Source organism: Trachypithecus francoisi, unplaced genomic scaffold, assembly GCF_009764315.1.
Source record: "Trachypithecus francoisi isolate TF-2019V2 unplaced genomic scaffold, Tfra_2.0 Lachesis_group8, whole genome shotgun sequence".
Lineage (NCBI taxonomy): Eukaryota > Metazoa > Chordata > Mammalia > Primates > Cercopithecidae > Trachypithecus > Trachypithecus francoisi.
The window spans coordinates 7,874,540-7,897,155 of NW_022681473.1; the positions used below are offsets into that span (position 1 = coordinate 7,874,540).

General features: G+C 57.2%; 3 protein-coding genes and 1 non-coding gene across 9 annotated transcripts; 3 read left to right on the forward strand and 1 right to left on the reverse strand.

Annotated features, from left to right (window-relative positions):
• Positions 1 to 3,645: 3,645 nt before the first annotated feature.
• TRNAS-GCU lies at positions 3,646 to 3,727 on the reverse strand. The gene has a single exon. It is a non-coding gene; the product is annotated as a tRNA-Ser (tRNA).
• A 401-nt stretch (positions 3,728 to 4,128) lies between these two features.
• Positions 4,129 to 6,468, forward strand: B4GAT1 (beta-1,4-glucuronyltransferase 1). Its single transcript, XM_033205591.1, has 2 exons — positions 4,129 to 5,368; positions 5,607 to 6,468. The coding sequence occupies exons 1-2, from the start codon at positions 4,313 to 4,315 to the stop codon at positions 5,796 to 5,798; spliced, it is 1,248 nt and encodes a 415-aa protein (XP_033061482.1). The 5' UTR covers positions 4,129 to 4,312; the 3' UTR covers positions 5,799 to 6,468.
• A 242-nt stretch (positions 6,469 to 6,710) lies between these two features.
• Positions 6,711 to 14,906, forward strand: BRMS1 (BRMS1 transcriptional repressor and anoikis regulator). 5 transcript variants are annotated; one of them, XM_033205596.1, is made up of 10 exons: positions 6,711 to 6,869; positions 9,588 to 9,733; positions 10,623 to 10,713; positions 10,913 to 11,040; positions 11,200 to 11,279; positions 11,376 to 11,472; positions 12,032 to 12,124; positions 13,457 to 13,521; positions 13,959 to 13,998; positions 14,357 to 14,906. In XM_033205596.1, the coding sequence occupies exons 2-10, from the start codon at positions 9,595 to 9,597 to the stop codon at positions 14,362 to 14,364; spliced, it is 741 nt and encodes a 246-aa protein (XP_033061487.1). In that variant the 5' UTR covers positions 6,711 to 6,869; positions 9,588 to 9,594; the 3' UTR covers positions 14,365 to 14,906. The 5 variants fall into 5 exon arrangements, 3 of the variants coding, with proteins under 3 accessions (XP_033061487.1, XP_033061488.1, XP_033061486.1); XM_033205595.1 differs by lacking the exon at positions 6,711 to 6,869 and adding an exon at positions 6,938 to 7,244; XR_004435871.1 differs by having other exon boundaries at positions 13,457 to 13,998.
• Positions 14,907 to 15,195: 289 nt separating this feature from the next.
• RIN1 (Ras and Rab interactor 1) lies at positions 15,196 to 20,188 on the forward strand. Of its 2 annotated transcripts, none has more exons than XM_033205584.1 (10): positions 15,196 to 15,935; positions 16,094 to 16,274; positions 16,377 to 16,491; positions 16,576 to 16,648; positions 16,760 to 16,851; positions 17,007 to 17,744; positions 18,037 to 18,342; positions 18,603 to 18,734; positions 18,851 to 19,002; positions 19,501 to 20,188. In XM_033205584.1, the coding sequence occupies exons 1-10, from the start codon at positions 15,850 to 15,852 to the stop codon at positions 19,975 to 19,977; spliced, it is 2,352 nt and encodes a 783-aa protein (XP_033061475.1). In that variant the 5' UTR covers positions 15,196 to 15,849; the 3' UTR covers positions 19,978 to 20,188. The 2 variants fall into 2 exon arrangements, with proteins under 2 accessions (XP_033061475.1, XP_033061476.1); XM_033205585.1 differs by having other exon boundaries at positions 15,773 to 15,961.
• The last annotated feature ends 2,428 nt before the right edge of the window (positions 20,189 to 22,616 follow it).

Here is a 22,616-nt window from a genome sequence, read left to right on the forward strand (position 1 = left end):
GGGCCTTCCATGTGGCTTTCCCTGATCTTGACACCTCACCAAGCCCCAGTCACTGTTTTACAGTGTCCCCTTAGACTAGGGTCTCTGGGGACACTTCATAAGCATCTTAACTATTCATTCAACAAACATGTATTGATGACACCTGCTGTGCGCCTAACACTGTAGTAGGGGACTGGGGGCAGATGAGCAGGCACGTCTTCTTTGAGGTAGTAAATGGGTATCGTGTGAGCACTACAGATGAAACTCAAATGCTCAAAGGGCCACAGGCAGAGGCAGACAAGGAAGGGCAGGGCTGGGAGTTTGGCAAAGAGAAGACTGTTTGCAAAGTGGGGGCCACTCTGGTGCTGTGGCCCATTGTCACCCTGTGGGGATGCAGGCCAGCCACTGCCAGATCTTCTGAACTTAAAAATAAAAGATAGGCCTGGCTCAGTGGCTCATGGCTATAATCCCAGCACTTTGGGAGGCCAAGATGGGTGGATCTCTTGAGTCCAGGAGTTTAAGACCAACCTGGGCAACACAGCAAAACCTCATCTCTACAAACAAATACAAAAATGTAGCCAGGTGTGGTGGCACACACCTGTAGGCCCAACAACCCGGGAGGCTGAGGTGGGAGAATCACCTGAGCCCGGGAGGTTGAGGCTGCAACAGCCATGATGTGCCTCTGCACTCCAGTCTGGGCACTGGAGTGAGACTCTGTCTCAAAAATAGAATAAAATAAAATAATGAGTCACACATGGTGGCATACACCTGTAGTCCCAGCTACTTGGAAAGGTCCCAGTCCAGTAAGGCTGAGGCTGTGGTGAGCCATGATTGCACCACTGCACTCCAACCTGGGCTACAGAGTGAGACACCATCTCAAAAAAATAAAAGGCAGAAAGATGGGTTGTACGTGAAATCCGATTCACCAGCGTTAACTACTAACATGATTCAAACATTTTTCTTTTCTTATAGAGACGTGGGTCTCACTATGTTCACCAGGTTAGTCTTGAACTCTTGGCCTCAAGTGATCCCCCTGCCTTGGCCTCCCAAAGTGTTGGGATTACAGGCATGAGCCACCGAGCCCAGCCCAAACCTAATTTTTTTTTTTTTTTTTTTTTTGAGATAGAGTCTCTTTTGTGTTACCCAGGCTGGAGTGTAATGGTGCTATCTTGGCTCACTGCAACCTCTGCCTCGGTTTCAAGCGATTCTCCTGCCTCAGCCTCCAGAATAGCTGTGATTACAGGCACCCAGGCCCAGCTAATTTTAGTATTTTTAGTAGAGATGAGGTTTCACCATGTTGGCCAGGCTGAGCCACTGCGCCCAGCCTCCTTAATGTTTTAAAATATCAGTTTGGGGCAGGGTGCAGTGGTTCACGCCTGTAATCTCAGCACTTTGGGAAGCCAAGGGGGGCAGATCACTTGAGGTCAGGAGTTTGAGACCAGCCTGGCCAACATGGTGAAACCTCATCTCTACTAAAAATACCAAAAAATTAGCCGGGCATGGTGGTGCTTGCCTGTAATCTCAGCTACTCAGGAGGCTGAGGCAGGAGAATCACTTGAACCTAGGAGGCAGACATTGCAGTGAGCTGAGATCGCGCCACTGCACTCTAGACTGGGTGACAGAGCCAGACTCTGTCTTAAAAAATAATAATAAGGCAGGGATGGGCGTGATGGTTCATGCCTGTAATCCCAGCACTTTGGGAGGTGAACAGATCACCTGAGGTCGGGAATTCGAGACCAGCCTGACCAACATGGAGAAACCCCATGTCTACCAAAAATACAAAATTAGCTGGGTGTAGTGGTGCATGCCTCTTATCTCAGTTACTCTAGAGGCTGAGGCAGGAGAATTGCTTGAACCCAGGCGGCAGAGGTTGCGGTGAGCTGAGATTGGGCCATTGCACGCCAGCCTGGGCAACAAGAGAGAAACTCCATCTCAAAATAATAATAATCATCATCATCATCATCATTATCATCATCATAATAAGGCTGGGCGCAGTGGCTCACACCTGTAATCCCAGCACTTTGGGAGGCCAAGGCGGGTGGATCACCTGAAGTTAGGAGTTCGAGACCAGCCAGGCTAACATGGTGAAACCCCATCTCTACTAAAAAATAATACAAAAAATTAGCCAGGCATGGTGGCACACGTCTGTAATCCTGGCTACTCAAGAGGCTGAAGCAGGAGAATCGCTTGAACCTAGGAGGCAGAGGTTGCAGTGAGCCAAGATTGCGTCATTGCACTCCAGCCTGGACGAGAAGAGCAAAACTCTGTCTCAAATAACGGTAATAAAAAATAATAAATAAAACACTGAGGAGGTCAAAGAAAATCCAAATGGCAGCATGTCTGGCTTCTGAGCCTCCTGTCTGCAAGGCCTGTGCTGAAAGGATCTGCACTTGCCTTTCTCCTCTTTACAGCCAAGGTCACCAGCGGAAACCCCTCAAGGACAATACCTGTGTCTCCTCCAAGGCCAATCCCTTCATGCCTAACACAGTCCCTGGCAGGGAGCAGGTACTCAGTGTGTGTTTTTGCACTAGGTTGCAAAATAAAGGTTTTCTGATCACTCTTCAACTCCACAACCGTGGCACCCTACTGCCTGTGGAATAGCAGGACAAACACTTTATCCTTATTTGAAGCCCTGCCCAGTCTGTCCTGACATCCCAAGATTCAGAGCACTCTGCCCTATAGGGGCCTCCCTGGATCAGCCTAAAAAGTTGAGTAATATACGGTAATTGATTTAGCAGTGGCAGTGTCTGCCCTTCCCACGGCTTCTCGTGTTCTAAAGAGTCCATAGATGAATTAATCCACAAATACTTATTAAGAGTATGGTGGCCTGATATTGGAATGTTCAAGGCCTTCTGCTTAAGAGTTTGTGTGTGGCCGGGTGCGGTGGCTCACACCTGTAATCCCGGCACTTTGGGAGGCCGAGGTAGGCAGATCAGGAGGTCAGGAGTTCGAGACCATCCTGGCTAACATGGTGAAACTCCGTCTCTGCTAAAAATACAAAAAATTAGCCGGGCGTACGGCAGGCTACTCAGGAGGCTGAGGCAGGAGAATCGCTTAAGGCAGAGGTTGCAGTGAGCCGAGATTGCGCCACTGCACTCCAGCCTGGGTGACAGAGCAAGAATCCGCCTCAAAAAAAAAAAAAAAAAGAGAGAGAGAGATTGTGTGTGTTGTGTTGGGGAGCGAGGCGTATGGACATAAGGTCTCCGCCCTGGGAGAAGTGCTGGGGAGTAGGACAAATACCACTACTTTGGACGCGGAGGGCGATGCCTCCAATGCGGGCTTCCCTAATTCCTGCAGATCATACACTGGCCCCCAACTTCACACTGGCCAGAATCCCGGTTTTAGCCTTTTCCGTGCCACCAAACCCTGCGACCTCCTCTTTCTAGAAGTAAAGAAAACACCTTTGGCCTCTGCCCAGAGCTACAGATACCTGGAGTAGGAACAGGCAGGAGATGCGTGGTGGATAAATACCAGAGACTTGGGATCGAATTCCACTCATACCCCCAGTTCAGTTTTCCTCAGCTTGCTGCTCCAAACACGCAGGATATGAAAATTAAGATTCCTTACCCCTCGCACCTCCAGTTGAGTTTTCTCCAGGTTGCTGCTGCAAACGGGCAGGATGTGAAAATTTAGATGCTTTTCCCATCCCGCTCTATAAAATAGGGCCGACGAGGATGGGATTCGAACCCACGCGTGCAAAGCACAATGGATTAGCAGTCCATCGCCTTAACCACTCGGCCACCTCGTCCTACGTAATGTGGCACTTTCCACATTCACTTATCTCTCATCTCCTCCGCACCTTCCAAGCACTACCACCTACCTCGGAGCGCAGACCTCTTTGGACACGGGGAAACGAGAAGCCGCGGAAGGAAGGCAGCGTTTTGATTTCCTTTCAGCTGAGCCCGCGCCATCCTCCACCACGCTGCAGCCGAGCTCTGCTACGGTTTCCCTCCGAGTCCAGCCCAGCGCGTTGCTCGTTCAAGGCGCGCTTGGTCCAGGGTGCGCGCGCCGGCGGGGAGAGAGGAGAGCGCGTCCCGGGAAGCCGGCGGGGCCCGGGCGGGCGGGGCGTCTGCACGGCGCGCGGCCGGGCGGCGGGGCTGTGGCTCCTCCTCCCTCGCAGGGGGCGAGCCGACGCGCCGGGGGCTGGGGGCGGCAGCAGCGGGCGGCGGGCGGCGGGCGGCGGGCGGCGGGCGGGGCGGCGCGGCGCGCGGGGCTCGGCTGGCCTCGGCTCGCCTCGGCTGCGCTCGGCAGGCTGCGGTAAATCCGGGCTTGCGGCCGCTGGCGTAGTCTGTGGCCGGGTGGTCCTTGCTACGCGCCCCGAGCCCCGACAGCCATGCAGATGTCCTACGCCATCCGGTGCGCCTTCTACCAGCTGCTGCTGGCCGCGCTCATGCTGGTGGCGATGCTGCAGCTGCTCTACCTGTCGCTGCTGTCCGGACTGCACGGACAGGAGGAGCAAGACCAATATTTTGAGTTCTTTCCCCCATCCCCACGGTCCGTGGACCAGGTCAAGACGCAGCTCCGCACCGCGCTGGCCTCCGGAGGCGTCCTGGACGCCAGCGGCGATTATCGCGTCTACAGGGGCCTGCTGAAGACCACCATGGAACCCAACGATGTGATCCTGGCCACGCACGCCAGCGTGGACAACCTGCTGCACCTGTCGGGTCTGCTGGAGCGCTGGGAGGGCCCGCTGTCCGTGTCGGTGTTCGCGGCCACCAAGGAGGAGGCGCAGCTGGCCACGGTGCTGGCCTACGCGCTGAGCAGCCACTGCCCCGACATGCGCGCCAGGGTCGCCATGCACCTCGTGTGCCCCTCTCGTTACGAGGCAGCCGTGCCCGACCCCCGGGAGCCGGGGGAGTTTGCCCTGCTGCGGTCTTGCCAGGAGGTCTTTGACAAGCTAGCCAGGGTGGCCCAGCCCGGGATTAATTATGCGTTGGGCACCAATGTCTCCTACCCCAATAACCTGCTGAGGAATCTGGCTCGTGAGGGGGCCAACTATGCCCTGGTGATCGATGTGGACATGGTGCCCAGCGAGGGGCTGTGGAGAGGCCTGCGGGAAATGCTGGATCAGAGCAACCAGTGGGGAGGCACCGCGCTGGTGGTGCCTGCCTTCGAGATCCGACGAGCCCGCCGTATGCCCATGAACAAAAACGAGCTGGTGCAGCTCTACCAGGTTGGCGAGGTGCGACCCTTCTATTATGGGTTGTGCACACCCTGCCAGGCACCCACCAACTATTCCCGCTGGGTCAACCTGCCGGAAGAGAGCTTGCTGCGGCCTGCCTACGTGGTACCTTGGCAGGACCCCTGGGAGCCATTCTACGTGGCAGGAGGCAAGGTGCCCACCTTCGACGAGCGCTTTCGGCAGTACGGCTTCAACCGAATCAGCCAGGTGCTCATAAGGCAGAGGGCAGGGGTAATGGGGCAGGAGGGGTGGTGGCCTGAGGAGTGGCCCTGGATGGAGAGGAGGCAATGAAGCAGGAAGGATCACCGTTCGGGAGGTGGGTGGATGGTGTGGAAGATCCAGGATACTTCCAGAGGGGTGAGGGCACTGGACTGTGGCTTTAGAGAAGTCAGTCTCAGCCCTGTCAATGTCATCAAACTTTGCTGACCTGTCTTTCCTCCTACAGGCCTGTGAGCTGCATGTGGCGGGGTTTGATTTTGAGGTCCTGAACGAAGGTTTCTTGGTTCATAAGGGCTTCAAAGAAGCGTTGAAGTTCCATCCCCAAAAGGAGGCTGAAAATCAGCACAATAAGATCCTTTATCGCCAGTTCAAACAGGAGTTGAAGGCCAAGTACCCCAACTCTCCCCGACGCTGCTGAGCCCTTCCCTACCCTAGTATGAGAAGTCAGCCTCTGGGCTCCTCAGGCCACCATTTAGGCCTGACTGAGGTAAAAAATGCCGCTCCACTTTACAGAGGTAGCTGTGGTGTTGAAACACTGGACTTGAATATGGGATGCTGGGATCGAGTCCTAGCTTTACCACTAACTAGCTGTGTGGCCTTGAGTAAATCCCGTTACCTCTCTGAGCCTCGGTTACCCTGTCTGTAAAAAGGGAGGTGAGAATACCTACCTCACGGAACTGTTGGGAGGCTCAGATGAGATGTTATATGTGAAAACATTCTGTAAGCTTCGTACAAATGTGAAGTATTAATATTATCGCAGTATTATTATTATTATTGTTATTATTAACAATCTTGGGTGGGTAGTAGGAGAGCAAAAAGTATGAATGGGATGGAGCTAAGAAGTCTGAGTACTTAATGAAATGGACTTTTTGGAAAGAAATCAGACGAAGGCATAAAATTTAGTTCTTAGCTCTTGAACAGAAGCCTAAAATTCTTGGTTCTCTCAGGCCTTCGCCCTCAAGGGCTCTAGAGGAGGGAAGACTCTGCAGGCTCCATGGGTGACAGCCTGAGATCTGTCCCTTCAACAGGCTGGGCTGGGTATGTGCCTACTGATGACAATGTGTAAATAAATGCGTGTTCACACCCACAGCTGGCTCCGTTACTCTCCTGAGCTGGGGGTGGGGGGGATCGGGGCCGGCTTCTCCCCTTGCACGCCGTGGGGAGGTGGCCGCGGACGAAGGGCGCCGTCTGCAAAGCACTGAAACAGCAGGGCCTTTCCTGCAGGCCAAAGGCCTGCGCGAATGTCGGCCAGTTACTATGGAGACCGGTCCGCGGTATCCCAGCATGCCTCGAGACCAAACTGTCCAATTGTGAGCACCCCCGACGGTCGCCTCCTGATGACGCACACGGAAGCACCGATAGGCTCTGCCTCCCGGAGAAAAGGGAGCCGCGCAGCGCCTACGGGAGACCGGCGCTGCTGCCGGTATCGGCAACCACGGGCACCTCTCAGGGAATCTCGATATTGAGGCCAGAGGCCCCAGTCCCCGCGGTGCGTATCGCCATGCATGGCTTTTGGTTTGGCCTCTCCGGTTAGTCGAGCAGGGCCGGCACAATCTCCTCCTCCGAGGCCGAAGCAGAGATTTAACTGGCCTGATGCGTGGCGGGCGAGCCAGCGTTGTTCCGGCCGGCTCCCGCGCATCTAGAAGCGAGCGGGAGGCCCCCTGGGCACCGCGGAGAAGCTGGGTTGACCTCTGCGAGAATGGGGAGGGTCTGCCTTCCCTAGGGGCGTGTCCCGGAGGAGCTGCCATTCTGAAAAGCTAAATTGCCTGTGTACAGCGTTTTACAATGTGCTTTTCCATCCCTTACCACCTGCGAGCTCCTCAACACTCAGAGCAGGAATGGTTATCCGCTTTTTGCACCCGGGGTAAGATGGGAAGACTGTGACTTAACTCATAATCAGAACCACCTGGAGGAGAGAAAGGTTTCTGGAAGAGATAGACTTAAGCTGCGTCTTACAAAGTGAATATACTAACAGTGAAGAGGCATTGCAAGTGTTGGGAATTGAGGCTTGATAACGGGAAAGATGAAGCTGGTTTAGAGAACCGAGCTTTTCAAGTCAGATGCAGATCATTAGTGAAATTGTTGAGGAATATGACTAAACGCTCACCTAGGCCAGGCCTATTATACACAACTTGAATTGGTGTCAAGGAAAGTTTGCTACCATCACAGGGACCTGGGACTACCGAAAAGTAAAAGCTAATGTCTGCCTCACAAAATTTTGTTGTTGTTGTTAAATTTGTATTTGCAAATCCTCCAGTCATCAAGTGAACCAGTACTGTGCTAGGTAAATAAGGTACGTGTGCAGCCCCTGCCCTAGTGAGGCTCATAGACTGATTGGGGGAACAGACATGAGAATAGGCAAATAGATACAAAGCTTCCTGGAGGGAGTGCCGTCTGCAGTGTTCTAAAGGACTACAAGCAGTGTCCAGAGAAGTTGGAAGAACACAATAAAATAGAATCTTGCAGGGGGCTGAGAGATTATCTGCTGAGAGGACTGTTTTCTTCCTCTTAGGTGATCTTTTGGCAGTACTTGGCACTATCAGTACAATTACTACTTGGCAGTACTTGGCTTTCTTCTGAAATTCTCTTTCTCCACGACTTCGGGTTTTGCCTCCTCCTTTGTAGGGGTCTCCTCATCTGCCCCTTTGGTAACCCTGGGAGTTCCATTATGGGCGTCTTCTGATTGCACACATTCTCCCTTGCTAGTCGCACCGTCTCCTGTGGCATGAAGAACTTGCTGTATGCTGACGACCAAATCTCTACAGCTCAGATTTCTCACTGAGACTTAGATCCATGTCCCCCCAGCTGCTTTCCTTCTCTTATTTCTGGGTCTTTGCTACTAACTCTACCTGGAATGTTCCCTCAATAAGTGCAGCTCACCCAGCTGGTCCATCTTTGGAAGCCTCCCTGCTGCATCGGGCTCCAGGTCCTGGTTATATACTCCTCCCTTATGCCCCTGGTCTTAACTCTCCTCATACCATGGTTATAGTGTGCTCCTTTGCTCCTCTCTCCCAGGAACTTGTAAACTCGGTGAGGTCAAAGACAGTCACAGTTGGGGCCCCTGCATACCATAGCGTCTGACAGTACCTAGTATATGTTAGATGTTCAATACATGTTAGATGTGTCAGTAAAAGAAGGAATGCTTACCAGTGTTCACTGTTGCCGAGCAGCCAATTAAAATAAGCACTGAAAAATATTGGCATTAGCCACAAGGAAGTCATTGGTTAATGCTACCGGATCAGTTTCAGCTGAGACTGATGACATTGAACGACTGGGAGGTCAAAGTAGGAACAGCCAGTGTTCATGAGACCTTGAAAAGCATAACTGTGAAGTGGCAAACGGAGCAGTCAGGTGGAATGGGTGAGGTTTTGTGTTTCTGTGTTTTGTTAATGCTAGAAAATACCCAGGCACATCTAAAGTTTCATGGGAAGGAGGTTGCTAAGAGGGAGAAGCTGAAGACACAGAAAAGAGAGGGGGAACACTGATGACCTGTGGTCCAAGAGGAGGCAGAAGGAGATGGGATTTGACCCAGAGCACAATGAAAGACAAGGAGATTGTAGCGTTATCTGGAAGAGAAGCCGAGGGCATTATAGGCAGAAGGAACAGCTGAGGCAGAGGGCAGAAGGTGGAAGTGCAGGCACTAGCCATTATATGGTGGGATGAAGTTGCTGGACCGGTAGGTCAAGTCCAGTCTGGGAAAGACCTTGAAAGCCCCAGTTAGGAATTTAAGTCCAGTTCGGGTGAGGTGGCGGCGCCTGTAGTCCCAGCTACTCGGGAGGCTGAGGCAAGAGAATCGCTTGAACCCGGGAGGCAGAGGTTGCAGTGAGCCGACATTGTGCCACTGCACTCCAGCCTGGCAACAGAGTGAGACTCCATCTCAAAAAGAAATTTAGGTCCAGTCCATAGGCAGTGGAGAGTGCCCCCTGGGCCTTTCCTTTCTGTGGATCACAGCCTTGGCCAGTATTCTCAGGATTAGGATCACCAGTGACATCCAAGAGCAGGAGCATTTCCACAGCTCCCAGGCTTCTGTGAGAGGTGCAGACGGCCATTTGCACCCTTGTCACCCAGTATGTGCTCAAGGTGTGGCCAGGCCAGTCACTTCCCTGGCTTTCCCCATCTGGGATCGGGTTGGGTTCAGCTTCCTGCTGCCTCTTTCCCCCTCTGAGCTGTGGGCAGCCGTAAGTGATAGCTCCATTCCTTCTCCCAGAGTCCGGATGCCCGTCCAGCCTCCAAGCAAAGACACAGGAGAGATGGAAGCAGAGGGTGATTCCGCCACTGAGATGAATGGAGAGGAGGAAGAGAGTGAGGAGGAGCGGAGCGGCAGCCAGACAGAGTCAGAAGAGGAGAGCTCTGGTGAGCCCCTACACAAACACACACACACACACACAGCCCCCACACACAAGCATGCACATACATGCACATACAGCCCCTACACACAAGTATACTCACACACAGCCCCTGCACACAAGCGCGCACACACAGCCTCTACATACAAGCATGCACATACACACACAGCCCCTACACACAAGCACATGCACATGCACACACAGTCCCTACACACAAGCACGCACGCACACATACACAGCCTCTACACACAAGCAGGCACACACACAGCCTCTACACATAGGCACACATGCACACACACACAGCCCCTTCACACAAGCACACATGCACACACACACAGCCTCTACACATGAGCACGCATGCACACACACACAGCCTCTGCACACACACAGCCCCTTCACACAAGCATGCATACACACAGCCTCTACACACGAGCACACATGCACACACAGCCTCCACACACAAGCACACATGCACACACACACAGCCCCTTCACACAAGCACGCACACACACACAGCCTCTACACACGAGCACACATGTACACACACACAGCCTCTACACACAAGCACACATGTACACACACACAGCCTCTACACACGAGCACACATGTACACACACACAGCCTCTACACACGAGCACACATGTACACACACAGCCTCTACACACAAGCACACATGCACACACAGCCCCTTCACACAAGCATGCATACACACACACACAGCCTCTATACACAAGCACACATGTACACACACACAGCCCCTTCACACAAGCATGCATGCACACACAGCCTCTACACACAAGCACTCATGCACACACACACAGGAAGGAAGCACATGCACACATGTGGGTACCCACCACCCCTCCCCAGAGCTAGCCCTTACTGGCCTCTTGTCCCAGAGATGGATGATGAGGACTATGAGCGGCGCCGCAGCGAGTGTGTCAGTGAGATGCTGGACCTAGAGAAGCAGTTCTCGGAGCTAAAGGAGAAGTGAGTGTGGGGACACCTTGGGCTGGGTCTGCGAGGAGCTGGGATGAGGAGGTGGTGGGCCTGGTACTGGGCAGGCGTGGTTGGTGCCCAGGAAGTGCACACCTAACACAGGGCTTGCTGTGGAATGGGTGCTGGGTACGTGTTTGCCCAAGAGCGATCGGTGAACAAATGGGTGCACGGCTGCCTTTTTACCACCCAGGTTGTTCAGGGAACGACTGAGTCAGCTGCGGTTGCGGCTGGAGGAAGTGGGGGCTGAGAGAGCCCCTGAATACACGGAGCCCCTTGGGGGGCTGCAGCAGAGCCTCAAGATTCGCATTCAGGTGGCAGGTCTGTGGGTGGTTCTGTGCCTTTTTCCCCTCCCAGAACCCATGGCACCCTGTCCCCTTCCTCTCTCGTTCCTCCCTGGCCTCGCCCTTTGCTTTCAGCCCTCCTGTGTGGGCACCAGGCTCCCCAGCCAAGCAGGGCCCCTCCTCCCTTTCTCTGCAGGGATCTACAAGGGCTTCTGTCTGGATGTGATCAGGAATAAGTACGAATGTGAGCTGCAGGGAGCCAAACAGCACCTGGAGGTGGGCCTGATTGGGTACACTGGGGACAAGGCGGGGCACAAGGTCTGAAGTGACCTCACCCCATCCATCCTGCTGAGCTGTTGCCCCCTCTTCCAGAGTGAGAAGCTGCTGCTGTATGACACGCTGCAGGGGGAGCTGCAGGAGCGGATCCAGAGGCTGGAGGAGGACCGCCAGAGCCTGGACCTCAGCTCCGGTGAGCGCGAGAGCCCGGGCACCCCGGCCCTGGGCTTGGCTCTGTCAACACCCACCCCTTTCTGGACTTCAGATGGCCTGAAGTCAAGGGGACAGTCAGAGGACCTGCCTCTTGGGGTCAGTGTGAGGACTGAAGGAAACCAGGCCTGGAAAGGGCCTGGCACACAGTGGGGGCTCAGGCAGAGTGGGTCTCCCTGCCCTCTTCTGCCCCTGCTCTTTCTAAAACAGGTATCAGTGTGACATGCAGTCCCATGCAATAGCTCTAGTCCCCTCCATGTTCATAGTACCTGTGTTCATGTGGAGTCCTGGGTAGCAGGGATTGTCATCATCCCACTGTCCACTAAACAGATGAGGCTCACAAGTGCAGCGGCCTCTTCCCGGGGCTGTGCAGCTGCGTGGGCAGGACCTGAACAGCCCTAAGGGGCTTCCTACCCCAAGCCCAGGACTGTGATGGGGCAGGGGATATGAGGCCAGGCTGGCCCATGGTGGGGGCAGAGGCTACAGAAGAGGGAGTGTCTTGTGGGCCAGCACCCCAATTCTAACTCTGGGTCTGGGGGCAGAATGGTGGGACGACAAACTGCACGCCAGAGGCAGCTCCAGGTCTTGGGACTCCCTGCCGCCCAGCAAGAGGAAGAAGGCACCTCTGGTTTCTGGTATCCTTTCACCCAAGGTGGCCTAAAAGGTTGGCAGGATGTTAGGGTCACCTCCAGACTTGGGGGAGGGGTTTGGAGGGGACATGGAGGACAGTCGCACTAGATGCACATGTGGTTGCTTGGTGTCATGTGACGATGTCCAGGCAAATCCAGCTGTCAGCAATTTCTTACAGGGTCCTGGGTCTCTCTGGGCTATGTGGACCCTAGGAAAACAGAAACAGGCTAAGCTCAGTGGCTCACATCTATAGTCCCAGCACTTTGGGAGGCCAAGGCAGGTAGATTGCTTGAGCCCAGGAGTTCATTTCGAGACTACCTTGGGCAACATGGTGAAACCCGTCTCTAGAAAAAATAGCAAAAATTAGCCAGGCGTGGCGGTGTGCACCTATAGTCCCAGCTACTCTGAAGGCTGAGGCAAGAGAATTGCTTGAGCCTGAGAGATCAAGGCTGCAGCGAGCCATGATGTGCCACTGCACTCGAGCCTGAGTGAGGTTTGGCCTTTGAGGCCTTTCTATCTCCTGGGGTTGTCTGAGCGGGTCCCCAGCTTTCCCTGGGGAGCCTTTGCTCATATCCCACCCTCTTGGAAGTCCTGCCTGTCCTGACTGTCCAGGGCTCATCTCAAACATTACCTCCTCTGTGAGGCCTCTCCAGTCTTACCCCAGTGCCTATGGCTTCACTCTCCTGTGTGTTCTGGTGCCCTACCATAGGGTGCCCACATCCCAGAGGGCACCAGCTGCCTCCGCCCCTCCCTAGGCAGGGTTAGCTTAAGCTTAGTCCAGGGCCTGCTGTGCTTTCATCTGTCCTGGCAGAGCTGAGTCCTCCTGCGCCCCTGAGGGCATTCCTGCAGCAGCCAGCCTTAGTCATCATGGCTACTTGGTGCTGGAGAGCAGGCCCAGGCAGGGAGGGAGGAATCTGGAAGGCCGTGACTTGAGCAAATGGGAGGTGAAGGCATGGAGACATCAGGTAGGGAGCACTGTGGGGAAGGGGAGTTGTCTCTGAAGGGAGAAGCCCTGCGTCTGTCTTTGGATCAGGGAAGGGGCCAGGTCATGGCCAGTGCTGCAGGGTGAGATGGGATGGGCCTCAGCCAGCTGACCTCAAGACGAGGTGAGGATGAGCAAGGGATGGGGAACAACACTTGGTGTCCTCCATGGACTTGGTTCCAGGAGGACCCTGGAACTAGGGGTCGAAGAGGTAGGAGGTGGAACCTGAGCTCGGACCCAGATCCTCAGCTCCCACTTAATGGTGTCTGCTGTACCCCCACTCCTGAATGTCAGGTGGGTGGCCCTGCCCTCGTCACCTGCCGCCTCCACTGGGCTTCCTTGACCCCCACCACAGGCCCATACATCGTGTACATGCTTCAAGAGATCGACATCCTGGAGGACTGGACAGCCATCAAAAAGGTGGGGCCACTGCTGCCCATGTGCCCTGCCCCACCTCAGGGCCCCCCACCCTGGCAGCAGCTCTGCCATCTGCAGGCCTGGGAGTTCTCTGCTCACCAAGGCTCCCCCATCTTCAGCCCAGGGTCCCTGGATCGCAGTTGGCTCACGAGTCCTCTTGCTCAAGGCGGCCCTGGGAGAAGGGATTTCTAGTCTGTGTCAGCCCCTTCCTGTTCCAGGGCAGGTTTTGATGGGGTGGGAGGGGGGCGGGGAGGCGGGAGAGCCGCTGAGCTGGCCAGCGGTCAGGAGCATGGGAGCTCTGGCTTGGGGGGACCTATGTTCCCAGCCCTGGGGGCATAGCACTAAGGCAGCAGCCCACACGCCACAGAGGTGGGGGGTGGGGCAGGGATTGCCAAGCTGTAGGTGGGCTCTCAGGGGGGCTTTTCTTCTCATCCACCCAGGCTAGGGCAGCTGTGTCCCCTCAGAAGAGAAAATCGGATGGTAAGAACCATGGCTGTTGTACAGCCTCCCCTGCCCACCTTGCCATCACCTTCCCTCAGCTCAGCCTCCAGGAAGGAGCCCAGAGAGAGACTGTGGCTGTGTCAGAATCAGTGGCCCCAGAAAGTTAGGATGGTCTAGATTTGAGGGGCTTGTGGGAGTTTGAGGAGCAGGAACCAGGATGGGGCTGAGGAAGCCTGGGTTGATGGAGCTCCCACTCAGGAGGGGTCAGGGAGGGCCATGGAGCTGCCCAGGAGGCCTGTCCTGGGCCAGCCCAAAGTCACTCCCCTCAGTAAGTGGCTGCCCCCCTCCTTTCAGCTTCCTCACTGGTGACAGTTTTCTCCTTCCCACATATGCACAGGACCGTGACCCTGCTGTTCAGAGCCAGGGGGACCCTCAGAGCAGCTGGCACCGCACCCAGGATTCTCATCTTCCTGCTGCAGACAGGCAGACCCACAGGCCCCTCAGGGTCTGCCCAGCCAGGCTCCTGTGGTGCTGCTGGGCCCTCCCACTCTGCTGGCACTGGCCTGGACTCCTCCTCTGCCCTCCTCGAGGCCTGCACAGCTGTGGCTGTGGAGCCGACCTGGCCAGGCAAGGCTGCTGTCTCCATCCCTGAGCCTCCTGCCACCTCCCGCTCCTGAAGATCCGCCTCTTGAGGCTCCCGTGACAGAGAAGACAGCAGAAGTCAAAGCCACATCCTCTTGCTGACCTTGAATGCAGGCTCTCCGGCCTCAGGGCCAGGTAGCCAGGCCCCACTGTGCAGGAACTCTGAGTCAGACGTGATATCTAGGGGGGCTGTCCACCCTGGCTGGAGCTGGAGGCAAGATGCCAGGCCCCCCAGGTTTTCTCAGGGCAGTTCTTGGTGTCTGCCTCTCAGATTTCAAGGACTAGAATTAAAACCTTTCCTGGGATTCTGGCGTGCCTCTGTGTATGTGTGATTTACCTTGCAAGAGAATCAGGGCTTCTGGGGGGAGCACCTGAACCAGGCTGACTTCTGGGGTACCTGCAGATTGCCACTCCTCGCACTACCCAGCAGAGGCTGGAGCACTGTGTGTGGGGCCAGACCGGGGAGGGGGAGGTGGGCGCTGGGCTGCCCGGCACTGGGCGGAGAACATATGGCGCCAGCGGAGTGCCTTGGGTGGGGAGGATGGGTGCGTGTGCTTGGAGCCTGGGTCATGTCTGCACCTGTCCCAGTTGCCTGGCAGATTGGCAAGGCAGGCTGGCAGAGCCTGCGTGCGTAGGAGGCAGCCGGCAGCAGCGCCATGTGCTAACGACCTCCCAGCCAGACTCCCCCTGGTTAGTGCTGAGTGTCAGAACCACCCCCAGAACCTCAGTTAAGCAAATAGGTTAGTTTCCATGGAGATGTGGCATATTTTCTCCATGGCAACCTAAAATCCTAAAACCCATGTTCAGGAATGAGTCATCTCTGGACAGTAGAGGGTGCTCTCCCACAAGGCTGACCTGAGGCCAGGGGCAGATGAGCAACTGACCACAGACCCAGAGGTGCCCCCAGAGTGTGGCTGGGGCCTGCAGGGACTGAGTCGGGCCGTTTAACCACTTCCCGCCCACCTGTGCAATTTGAGGAGCTGGTGAGGCTGCAGGAGGCCCTGTGTGAAGGTGGCACCCCCCCCCCAGCCAGGGCCCTCAGGGCAAGGCTAGCATGGAGGGGATCCCTGACCCCCGAAGCAGGGTCCAGAACAGAGGAGGCAGGCACTGGCCCGGCGGGGTGGACACACAAGAGTTAACAGGCGGGTGTGACAGGCGGACCGCCCTCAGGAAGTGTTACTCACTGGGGATGTGCGTGCCTTGCCTTGGGGTTGGATTCTCTTCCTGAAGCCGAAGGAGCTCCCAGCCATGGAAAGCCCTGGAGAGTCAGGCACGGGCCCTCCTGGAGCCCCCAGCCCATCCAGCTTCACTCCTGGGCACCTGGAGACAGAAAAGTTAGTGAAGTTGGCAGGGCAGCCAGGTGGGGCAGGGAGGGGCTGCGAGAAGAGGGCCTATCCGGGGACAGAGAAGGTGGGAAACCTGGGAGCGGGGAAGAGGAGAGCAAGGGTCCCAGCCCCTGGCTCCCTGCTCAGATCTGGGTGCCCGCCCCCAGGCCAGCCCAGGACCCACTGTATGACGTGCCCAATGCCAGCGGCGGGCAGGCAGGCGGGCCACAGCGGCCGGGGCGCATTGTGAGCCTGCGGGAGCGCCTGCTGCTCACCCGGCCTGTGTGGCTGCAGCTGCAAGCCAACGCAGCGGCGGCACTGCACGTGCTGAGGACCGAGCCCCCGGGGGTGAGTCTTGCCCCCGACCTCCAGGGACTGGCCAGCCAGGGGTGGGAGGGAGAAGGGTGGGACGCCAAGGTCCTGAGCTGCCTGAGCCCTATCCACTTGCAGACGTTCCTCGTGCGGAAATCTAACACCCGACAGTGCCAGGCCCTGTGCATGCGACTGCCCGAAGCCAGCGGCCCCTCCTTCGTCTCCAGCCACTACATCCTGGAGAGCCCTGGCGGTGAGGGGCTGGGCTGGCCTGGCGGGAAGGGGCTGGAAGCAGGGAGGTTCCCCAGAGAAGCACCTCACTTCCCTCCTCTCTTAGGCGTCTCCTTGGAGGGCTCGGAGCTCATGTTCCCAGACCTAGTCCAGCTCATCTGTGCCTACTGCCACACCCGGTGAGTCTGCCTGCAGGGTGCCCAGTGTCCACGGGCCCTGCTCCTTGGGACAGCCCATCCTCCCCACCCCCTTCGGCCCTCACTCCCTTCTGCTCCCCTCTCTGGCCTCAGGGACATCCTTCTCCTCCCGCTGCAGCTCCCCAGAGCCATCCACCGTGCAGCCACCCACAAAGAGCTGGAGGCCATCTCCCATCTGGGCATTGGTAAGAGCTCCTTGCCACCCATTGCACAGATGAAAAAGCTGAGGCTGAGAGGAAGGCAAGGCTCGCAGCACACTGCCCGAAGCCCATGCCTTTCCTTGGTGGGGAAACTTCCCCTAACCAATCCTGGAGGCCCCAGTTGGTTTCTTGTTCCCTAGAGTTCTGGAGCTCCTCCCTCAACATCAAGGCTCAGCGGGGCCCGGCTGGAGGCCCAGTGTTGCCCCAGCTGAAGGCCCGGTCCCCTCAAGAGCTGGACCAGGGCACCGGAGCCGCCTTGTGCTTCTTCAACCCCCTTTTCCCGGGGGACCTGGGGCCCACCAAGCGGGAGAAATTCAAGAGAAGCTTCAAAGTGCGCGTGTCCACAGAGACTTCCAGCCCCCTGTCTCCACCTGCTGTGCCGCCTCCCCCCGTCCCTGTGCTGCCAGGGGCAGTCCCCAGCCAGACAGAGCGGCTGCCCCCTTGCCAACTGCTGCGGAGGGAGAGTTCAGTGGGGTACCGCGTGCCAGCAGGCGGTGACCCTAGCCTTCCGCCTATGCCCTCCCTCCAGGAGGTGGACTGCGGCTCCCCCAGCAGCTCCGAGGAGGAAGGGGCACCAGGGTCCCGGGGGAGCCCAGCGACCTCACCCCACCTGGGCCGCCGGCGGCCTCTGCTTCGGTCCATGAGTGCCGCCTTCTGCTCCCTACTGGCGCCGGAGCGGCAGGTGGGCCGGGCCGCGGCGGCACTGATGCAGGACCGACACACAGCCGCAGGCCAGCTGGTGCAGGACCTGCTGACCCAGGTGCGGGCCAGGCCTGAGCCCCAGGAGCTGCAGGGCATCCGTCAGGCGCTGAGCCGGGCCCGGGCCATGCTGAGCGTGGAGCTGGGCCCTGAGAAGCTGCTGCCGCCTAAAAGGCTGGGTGAGGCTCTGTCTCTCCATAGCTCCAGCACTGCCCCATCTGACCCTCTGCTCCCCTCCACAGCGCCAGCCTGTCTGATTCTGTTCTGCTGCTTTACAAACCCACCCTATCTTACCACTGTTCGAGAGAGTTCCATCCCCTCTCTCCCCAAACTCTTCTGTCTCACCCAGGCTACCTCCTCCTGCTTTCCTTGCCTCTCCTCCCCGATTCTACCCCTGCTCCCTTCTCCCCTGGCCTCTGCCCCCCATCTCCCCAGTCTTCCCCTGACCCCTCCCTGCCCCTCCTCCGGCAGAACATGTCCTGGAGAAGTCACTGCATCGCTCTGTGCTCAAGCCTCTCCGGCCCATCCTGGCAGCCCGCGCGCGGCGCCGGCTTGCCGCAGACGGCTCCCTGGGCCGCCTAGCTGAGGGCCTCCGCCTGGCCCGGGCCCAAGGTCCTGGAGCCTTTGGGTCCCACCTGAGCCTGCCCTCCCCAGTAGAGATGGAGCAGGTGCGCCAGAAGCTGCTGCAGCTGCTCCGCACCTACTCACCCAGCGCCCAGGTCAAGCGGCTCCTGCAGGCCTGCAAGCTGCTCTATATGGCCCTGAGGACCCAGGAGGGTATGTCTCTGCCACCACCTCACCCTGCCCTGTCCCTCTGAGTCGGAGGCGGGACCCCCAGCGGCAGGTCCCCAGGACCCTGGAATGGCCCTGCGGGAGAGAATGAGCCCACCCTCCCATCTTGCAGATTGCGAAACTGAGGCCTAGAGAGCAGTGCGTCCTCTCCGAAGCCCCGCCATGGTTGCTAGGCCATGGGGAGGGGTCACTGCCTAAAGCAAGGACTGCACCTGAAGCTTCTTCCTCTCACCATGTCCCCACAGGGGAGGACGCGGGTGCTGACGAGTTCCTGCCTCTGCTGAGCCTCGTCTTGGCCCACTGTGACCTTCCTGAGCTGCTGCTGGAGGCCGAGTACATGTCAGAGCTGCTGGAGCCCAGCCTGCTCACCGGAGAGGGTGAGGGACCCCCACCCACTTCCCTGCCTGGGTGGGCCCTGAATAAGCAGGGAAGGGGAGAGGGGATGGGTGCCCCACACCCAGCCTGAGCCATGTTCTTCCACCCTGTGTCCCAGGTGGCTACTACCTGACCAGCCTGTCTGCCAGCCTGGCCCTGCTGAGTGGCCTGGGTCACACCCACACCCTCCCACTGAGTCCCTCGCAGGAGCTACGGCGCTCCCTCAGCCTCTGGGAGCAGCGCCGCCTGCCTGCCACCCACTGCTTCCAGGTAACAGGCCCTCCACTGTGTCCTCAGAGCCAGACACCGTCCCCGCCTTTCACCTTCCTGTCCTTGGTGAAGAGTCCAGACTCTGTAGCCAGATCCTAGGTTCTAATCCCGGCTCTGCCACTGGGTTGTAGGGACTTGGGCAAGTTACTTAACGACTTTGTGCCTCAGTTTTCTCATCAGTACAATGTAGTAATAGGACCTACCTCCTGGGGTTGAGGTGAAGATTAAATGAGTTAAAGCAGGAGAGTGCTTGGAGCACAAAGTGTGCACTATCAAAGCGTCTCAGGCTTGTGAGCTCCCCACTGGGCTGTCCTGCACCTTCAGCTGTGGCCCACAAGCCGACCCCTGGAGCTCACAGAGCTTTTGCCACTTGGTTCTGCCACTGAATTTCCACCTCCCCACCCTGTCCCTGCACAGCCCACACTGGTCCCTCAGCTTTGGAGCCAGATGCATGCTAGTCAGGGCTGAGTACTTGTTTTTGCTTCTCCTCCTGCATAGCACCTCCTCCGAGTAGCCTATCAGGATCCCAGCAGTGGCTGCACCTCCAAGACCCTGGCCGTGCCCCCAGAGGCCTCGATCGCCACCCTGAACCAGCTCTGTGCCACCAAGTTCCGAGTGACGCAGCCCAACACTTTTGGCCTCTTCCTATACAAGGACCAGGGCTACCACTGCCTGCCCCCTGGAGCCCTGGCCCACAGGCTGCCCACCACTGGCTACCTTGTCTACCGCCGGGCAGAGTGGCCTGAGACCCAGGAGGCTGCGACAGAAGAGGAGGGCAGAGGGCAGTCAGAGGCAAGGAGCAGAGGGGAGGAGCAAGGATGCCAGGGAGATGAGGACGCTGGGGTCAAAGCCAGCCCCAGGGACACTCAGGAAGAGTCTGAGACAACTGCTGAAGGGGGCCAGGGTCGAGCGGGTGAAGGCCCTGCTCAGCCAGGGGAGCCAGAGGCAGAGGGAAGCCGGGCTGCAGAGGAGTAGCTTGAAGTGGCCAGAAGAGTCGTTTGGGGCGGGAGACCTCACGCCTGCTGAGAAGTCCTTTTAGCGCCAGCAGCCCCACCCAGGGCCCTGTCCGGTGTCTGCCACCACCTTTGTCTGATACTTGTCTCCAGGGAAGCTGAGGGAACTGCCACATCTGAGGAACTGGAATAAAGATGAGGGGGCTCAGGGGACCCCCAGACTGTGTGCCCAAGGCCCCTTGCCTCTTGTTCTTCTCCCTCAGCTGAGAGTGAGCCAGCCTGCAATGGGGAGTATGCCAAGTGGGGGCGAATCTGATGGATGCCCAACCTCTGACATGGGGAGGGCAATGGTCTCGGCTCCTTTTACCCTTCCCCCCATGGGCGTGACTCAGTCAGGGCTCCACCCCAGTAGCCCCTACCAGGCTGAGACTTCCAGACCCTAAAAGGTTCCAATGGCTTCTAGGTGTCAGGAGGATTTAGAAAGGCCACAGAACAACAGCAAAGGCTCAGGGCCCACCCCTGTCCTGGACACCCGAAGGACCTGCACCTGCAAGCCTCAGTACTCTTATCTGTAAACTGGGGACACTATTGCTGCCCTGCTCGGTTCCCAGAAGTGTTCCAGTGATCAAAATGGGTGATTTTGCACAAGCAGAGCTCATGGCAGAAAGGGAGGGAGAGAGCTGGGCTGCTAACTCTCTCCTGGAGTCCACTCTCTGCCAGACAGGGATCCCACCTGCTGACGCCTAGTTCAAGGAGGTTATTCCCCCGGAAATCAGGCCCTGGGGAGAAAGTACCCAAGTTACAGTCTCTCCCCAAGATTTAGAGTCCTCCCAGGCCCTCCAGCATCTCTGGGGAGGTACACCAGCTGGCAGATAAGCTTCCAGAATGGAGAGGGGGCTCAGAAACCATGCTCTCTGCACTAAACTCTTGGCCATCACAAAAGCTTTACCTGGCTGTGGCTTGTTGGGCCCACTGAGGTTCAGGAAAGTGACTCCCAGGATGTCATACAGCAAGTCCTTACAGGCTCCCCCACGCAAACCAGGGCATCAGGTTCCAACTCCACCCTCCATCCTAAGTCACCCACAAAGGCCGGGGCAGCCCCCAAGGAAGGCCAGAGCAGGTAGCAAATCCAAACAAGGAAAAGTGCCAATGACCAACCACGAGGGGGCGTGCATGGCCAGGGAAGCTGCTGAGAGAGTGACCACCCAGAGGTGAGGGCGCCTCCAAGGTTGTAGCAGCACGGGGGGCCCTGGCAGCGTCAGGCAACCTGGGGACCGCGCAGGGACCGAGGCTGCTGGCCCCCAGGTCCCTTAGGTTCTGGCGTCTAGGTAAGGCCAGCCTCTCGTGGGCCATCCTCAGGAAGGAAGGAATTGTCCCTCCGTGGAGGACGACCCCAGAGGCTCTCTCCTCAGGCACTGAGCACAGAGAGACGTCAGCCCACATGCCAGACATGACAACTGGGAGGTAGAAATTGTGGACATTGGCTTTTTGGGTTTTGTTTGTTTGTTTGTGATGGAGTTTTGCTCTGTCGCTCTGGTTAGAGTGCAGTGGTGTGATCTCGGCTCACAGCAACCTCCACCTCCCGGTTCAAATGATCCTTCTGCCTCAGCCTCCCAAGTAGCTGGGATTACAGGTGTGCACCACCACACCTGGCTAGTTTTTGTATTATTAGTAGAGATGGGGTTTCCCCATGTTGACCAGGCTGGTCTCAAACTCCTGACCTTAGGTGATCCACCCACCTTGGCCTCCCAAAGTGCTGGGATTACAGGCATGGGCTGTCGCACCCAGCCAGTCACTGGCTTTCAGATGAGCAGTCCAGATACAGCCCAGTTGCAGGGCTCCCAAATTTGTCACTAGGCCACCGGCAGCTCTTCTCTTCCCACTTCCATGCCCTCCCAAGCTTCTCGCTGATAGGAAGTGTCCCGTTAGCTCTTCTGTCCTCCCTCCCTGTTTCACCACTCACCCCTAGTGCCTCGCACAGTCCAGTGCTGAGCACAAATGCCACAGGCGCTCAATAAATATTGTTCACGGATTGGAGTTTGATAACTAGGAGTGAGGGACAGTGAGGCAGAAACCTGGGGAATGTAAGGGAGGGCTGGGTTCTGGGAATCAAACACAGGATGTGTCAAGCTCAGTCCCAGAGGAAGGACGTGGAATGTTTGTAGAGGGTGCTCAGAGGATCCCAGGGGCCGGATGTACAGCTGGTCTCATGGGAATGAGGCTCTGGGGCCTCTGCAAGCCCTTCCCACCCTTGCCAGGCTCAGCATGACCTGACCCCCTCCTTACCCTCCCCAGTGATGGAGCACCACAGGGGGCTGCTGCTGCCTGGATCTTGTGGTTTTTCTTCTCAAGAAACTCTGGGCTGTGCCTGGTGGGTCACTCCTGTAATCCCAGCACTTTGGGAGGCCGAGGCGGGTGGATCATCTGAGGTCAGGAGTTCGAGACCAGCCTGGCCAGCATGGTGAAAACCCATCTGTACTAAAAATACAAAAATTAGCCAGGCGTGGTGGCACGCACCTGTAGTCCCAGCTACCCTGTAGCCCAGCTACTGGGGAGGCTGAGGCAAGAGAATTGCTTGAACCTGGGAGGTGGAGCTTGCAGTGACCCGAGATCACACCACTGCACTCCACCCTGGGCAACAGAGCAAGACTCCGTCTCAAA

Bases quoted from the DNA above. Each gene is read 5' to 3' on its own strand.
- B4GAT1 (XM_033205591.1), top strand. From the start codon at position 4,313: ATGCAGATGTCCTACGCCATCCGGTGCGCCTTCTACCAGCTGCTGCTG. The intron at 5,369-5,606 runs GTGCTCATAAGG...TTCCTCCTACAG, and splicing joins GCTTCAACCGAATCAGCCAG to GCCTGTGAGCTGCATGTGGC.
- BRMS1 (XM_033205595.1), top strand. From the start codon at position 7,219: ATGGTTATCCGCTTTTTGCACCCGGG. The intron at 11,473-12,031 runs GTGAGCGCGAGA...GTCTGGGGGCAG, and splicing joins GAGCCTGGACCTCAGCTCCG to AATGGTGGGACGACAAACTG. The intron at 13,522-13,958 runs GTGGGGCCACTG...TCATCCACCCAG, and splicing joins ACTGGACAGCCATCAAAAAG to GCTAGGGCAGCTGTGTCCCC.
- RIN1 (XM_033205584.1), top strand. From the start codon at position 15,850: ATGGAAAGCCCTGGAGAGTCAGGCACGGGCCCTCCTGGAGCCCCCAGC. The intron at 16,492-16,575 runs GTGAGGGGCTGG...CTCCTCTCTTAG, and splicing joins CATCCTGGAGAGCCCTGGCG to GCGTCTCCTTGGAGGGCTCG. The intron at 16,649-16,759 runs GTGAGTCTGCCT...CTCTGGCCTCAG, and splicing joins TGTGCCTACTGCCACACCCG to GGACATCCTTCTCCTCCCGC.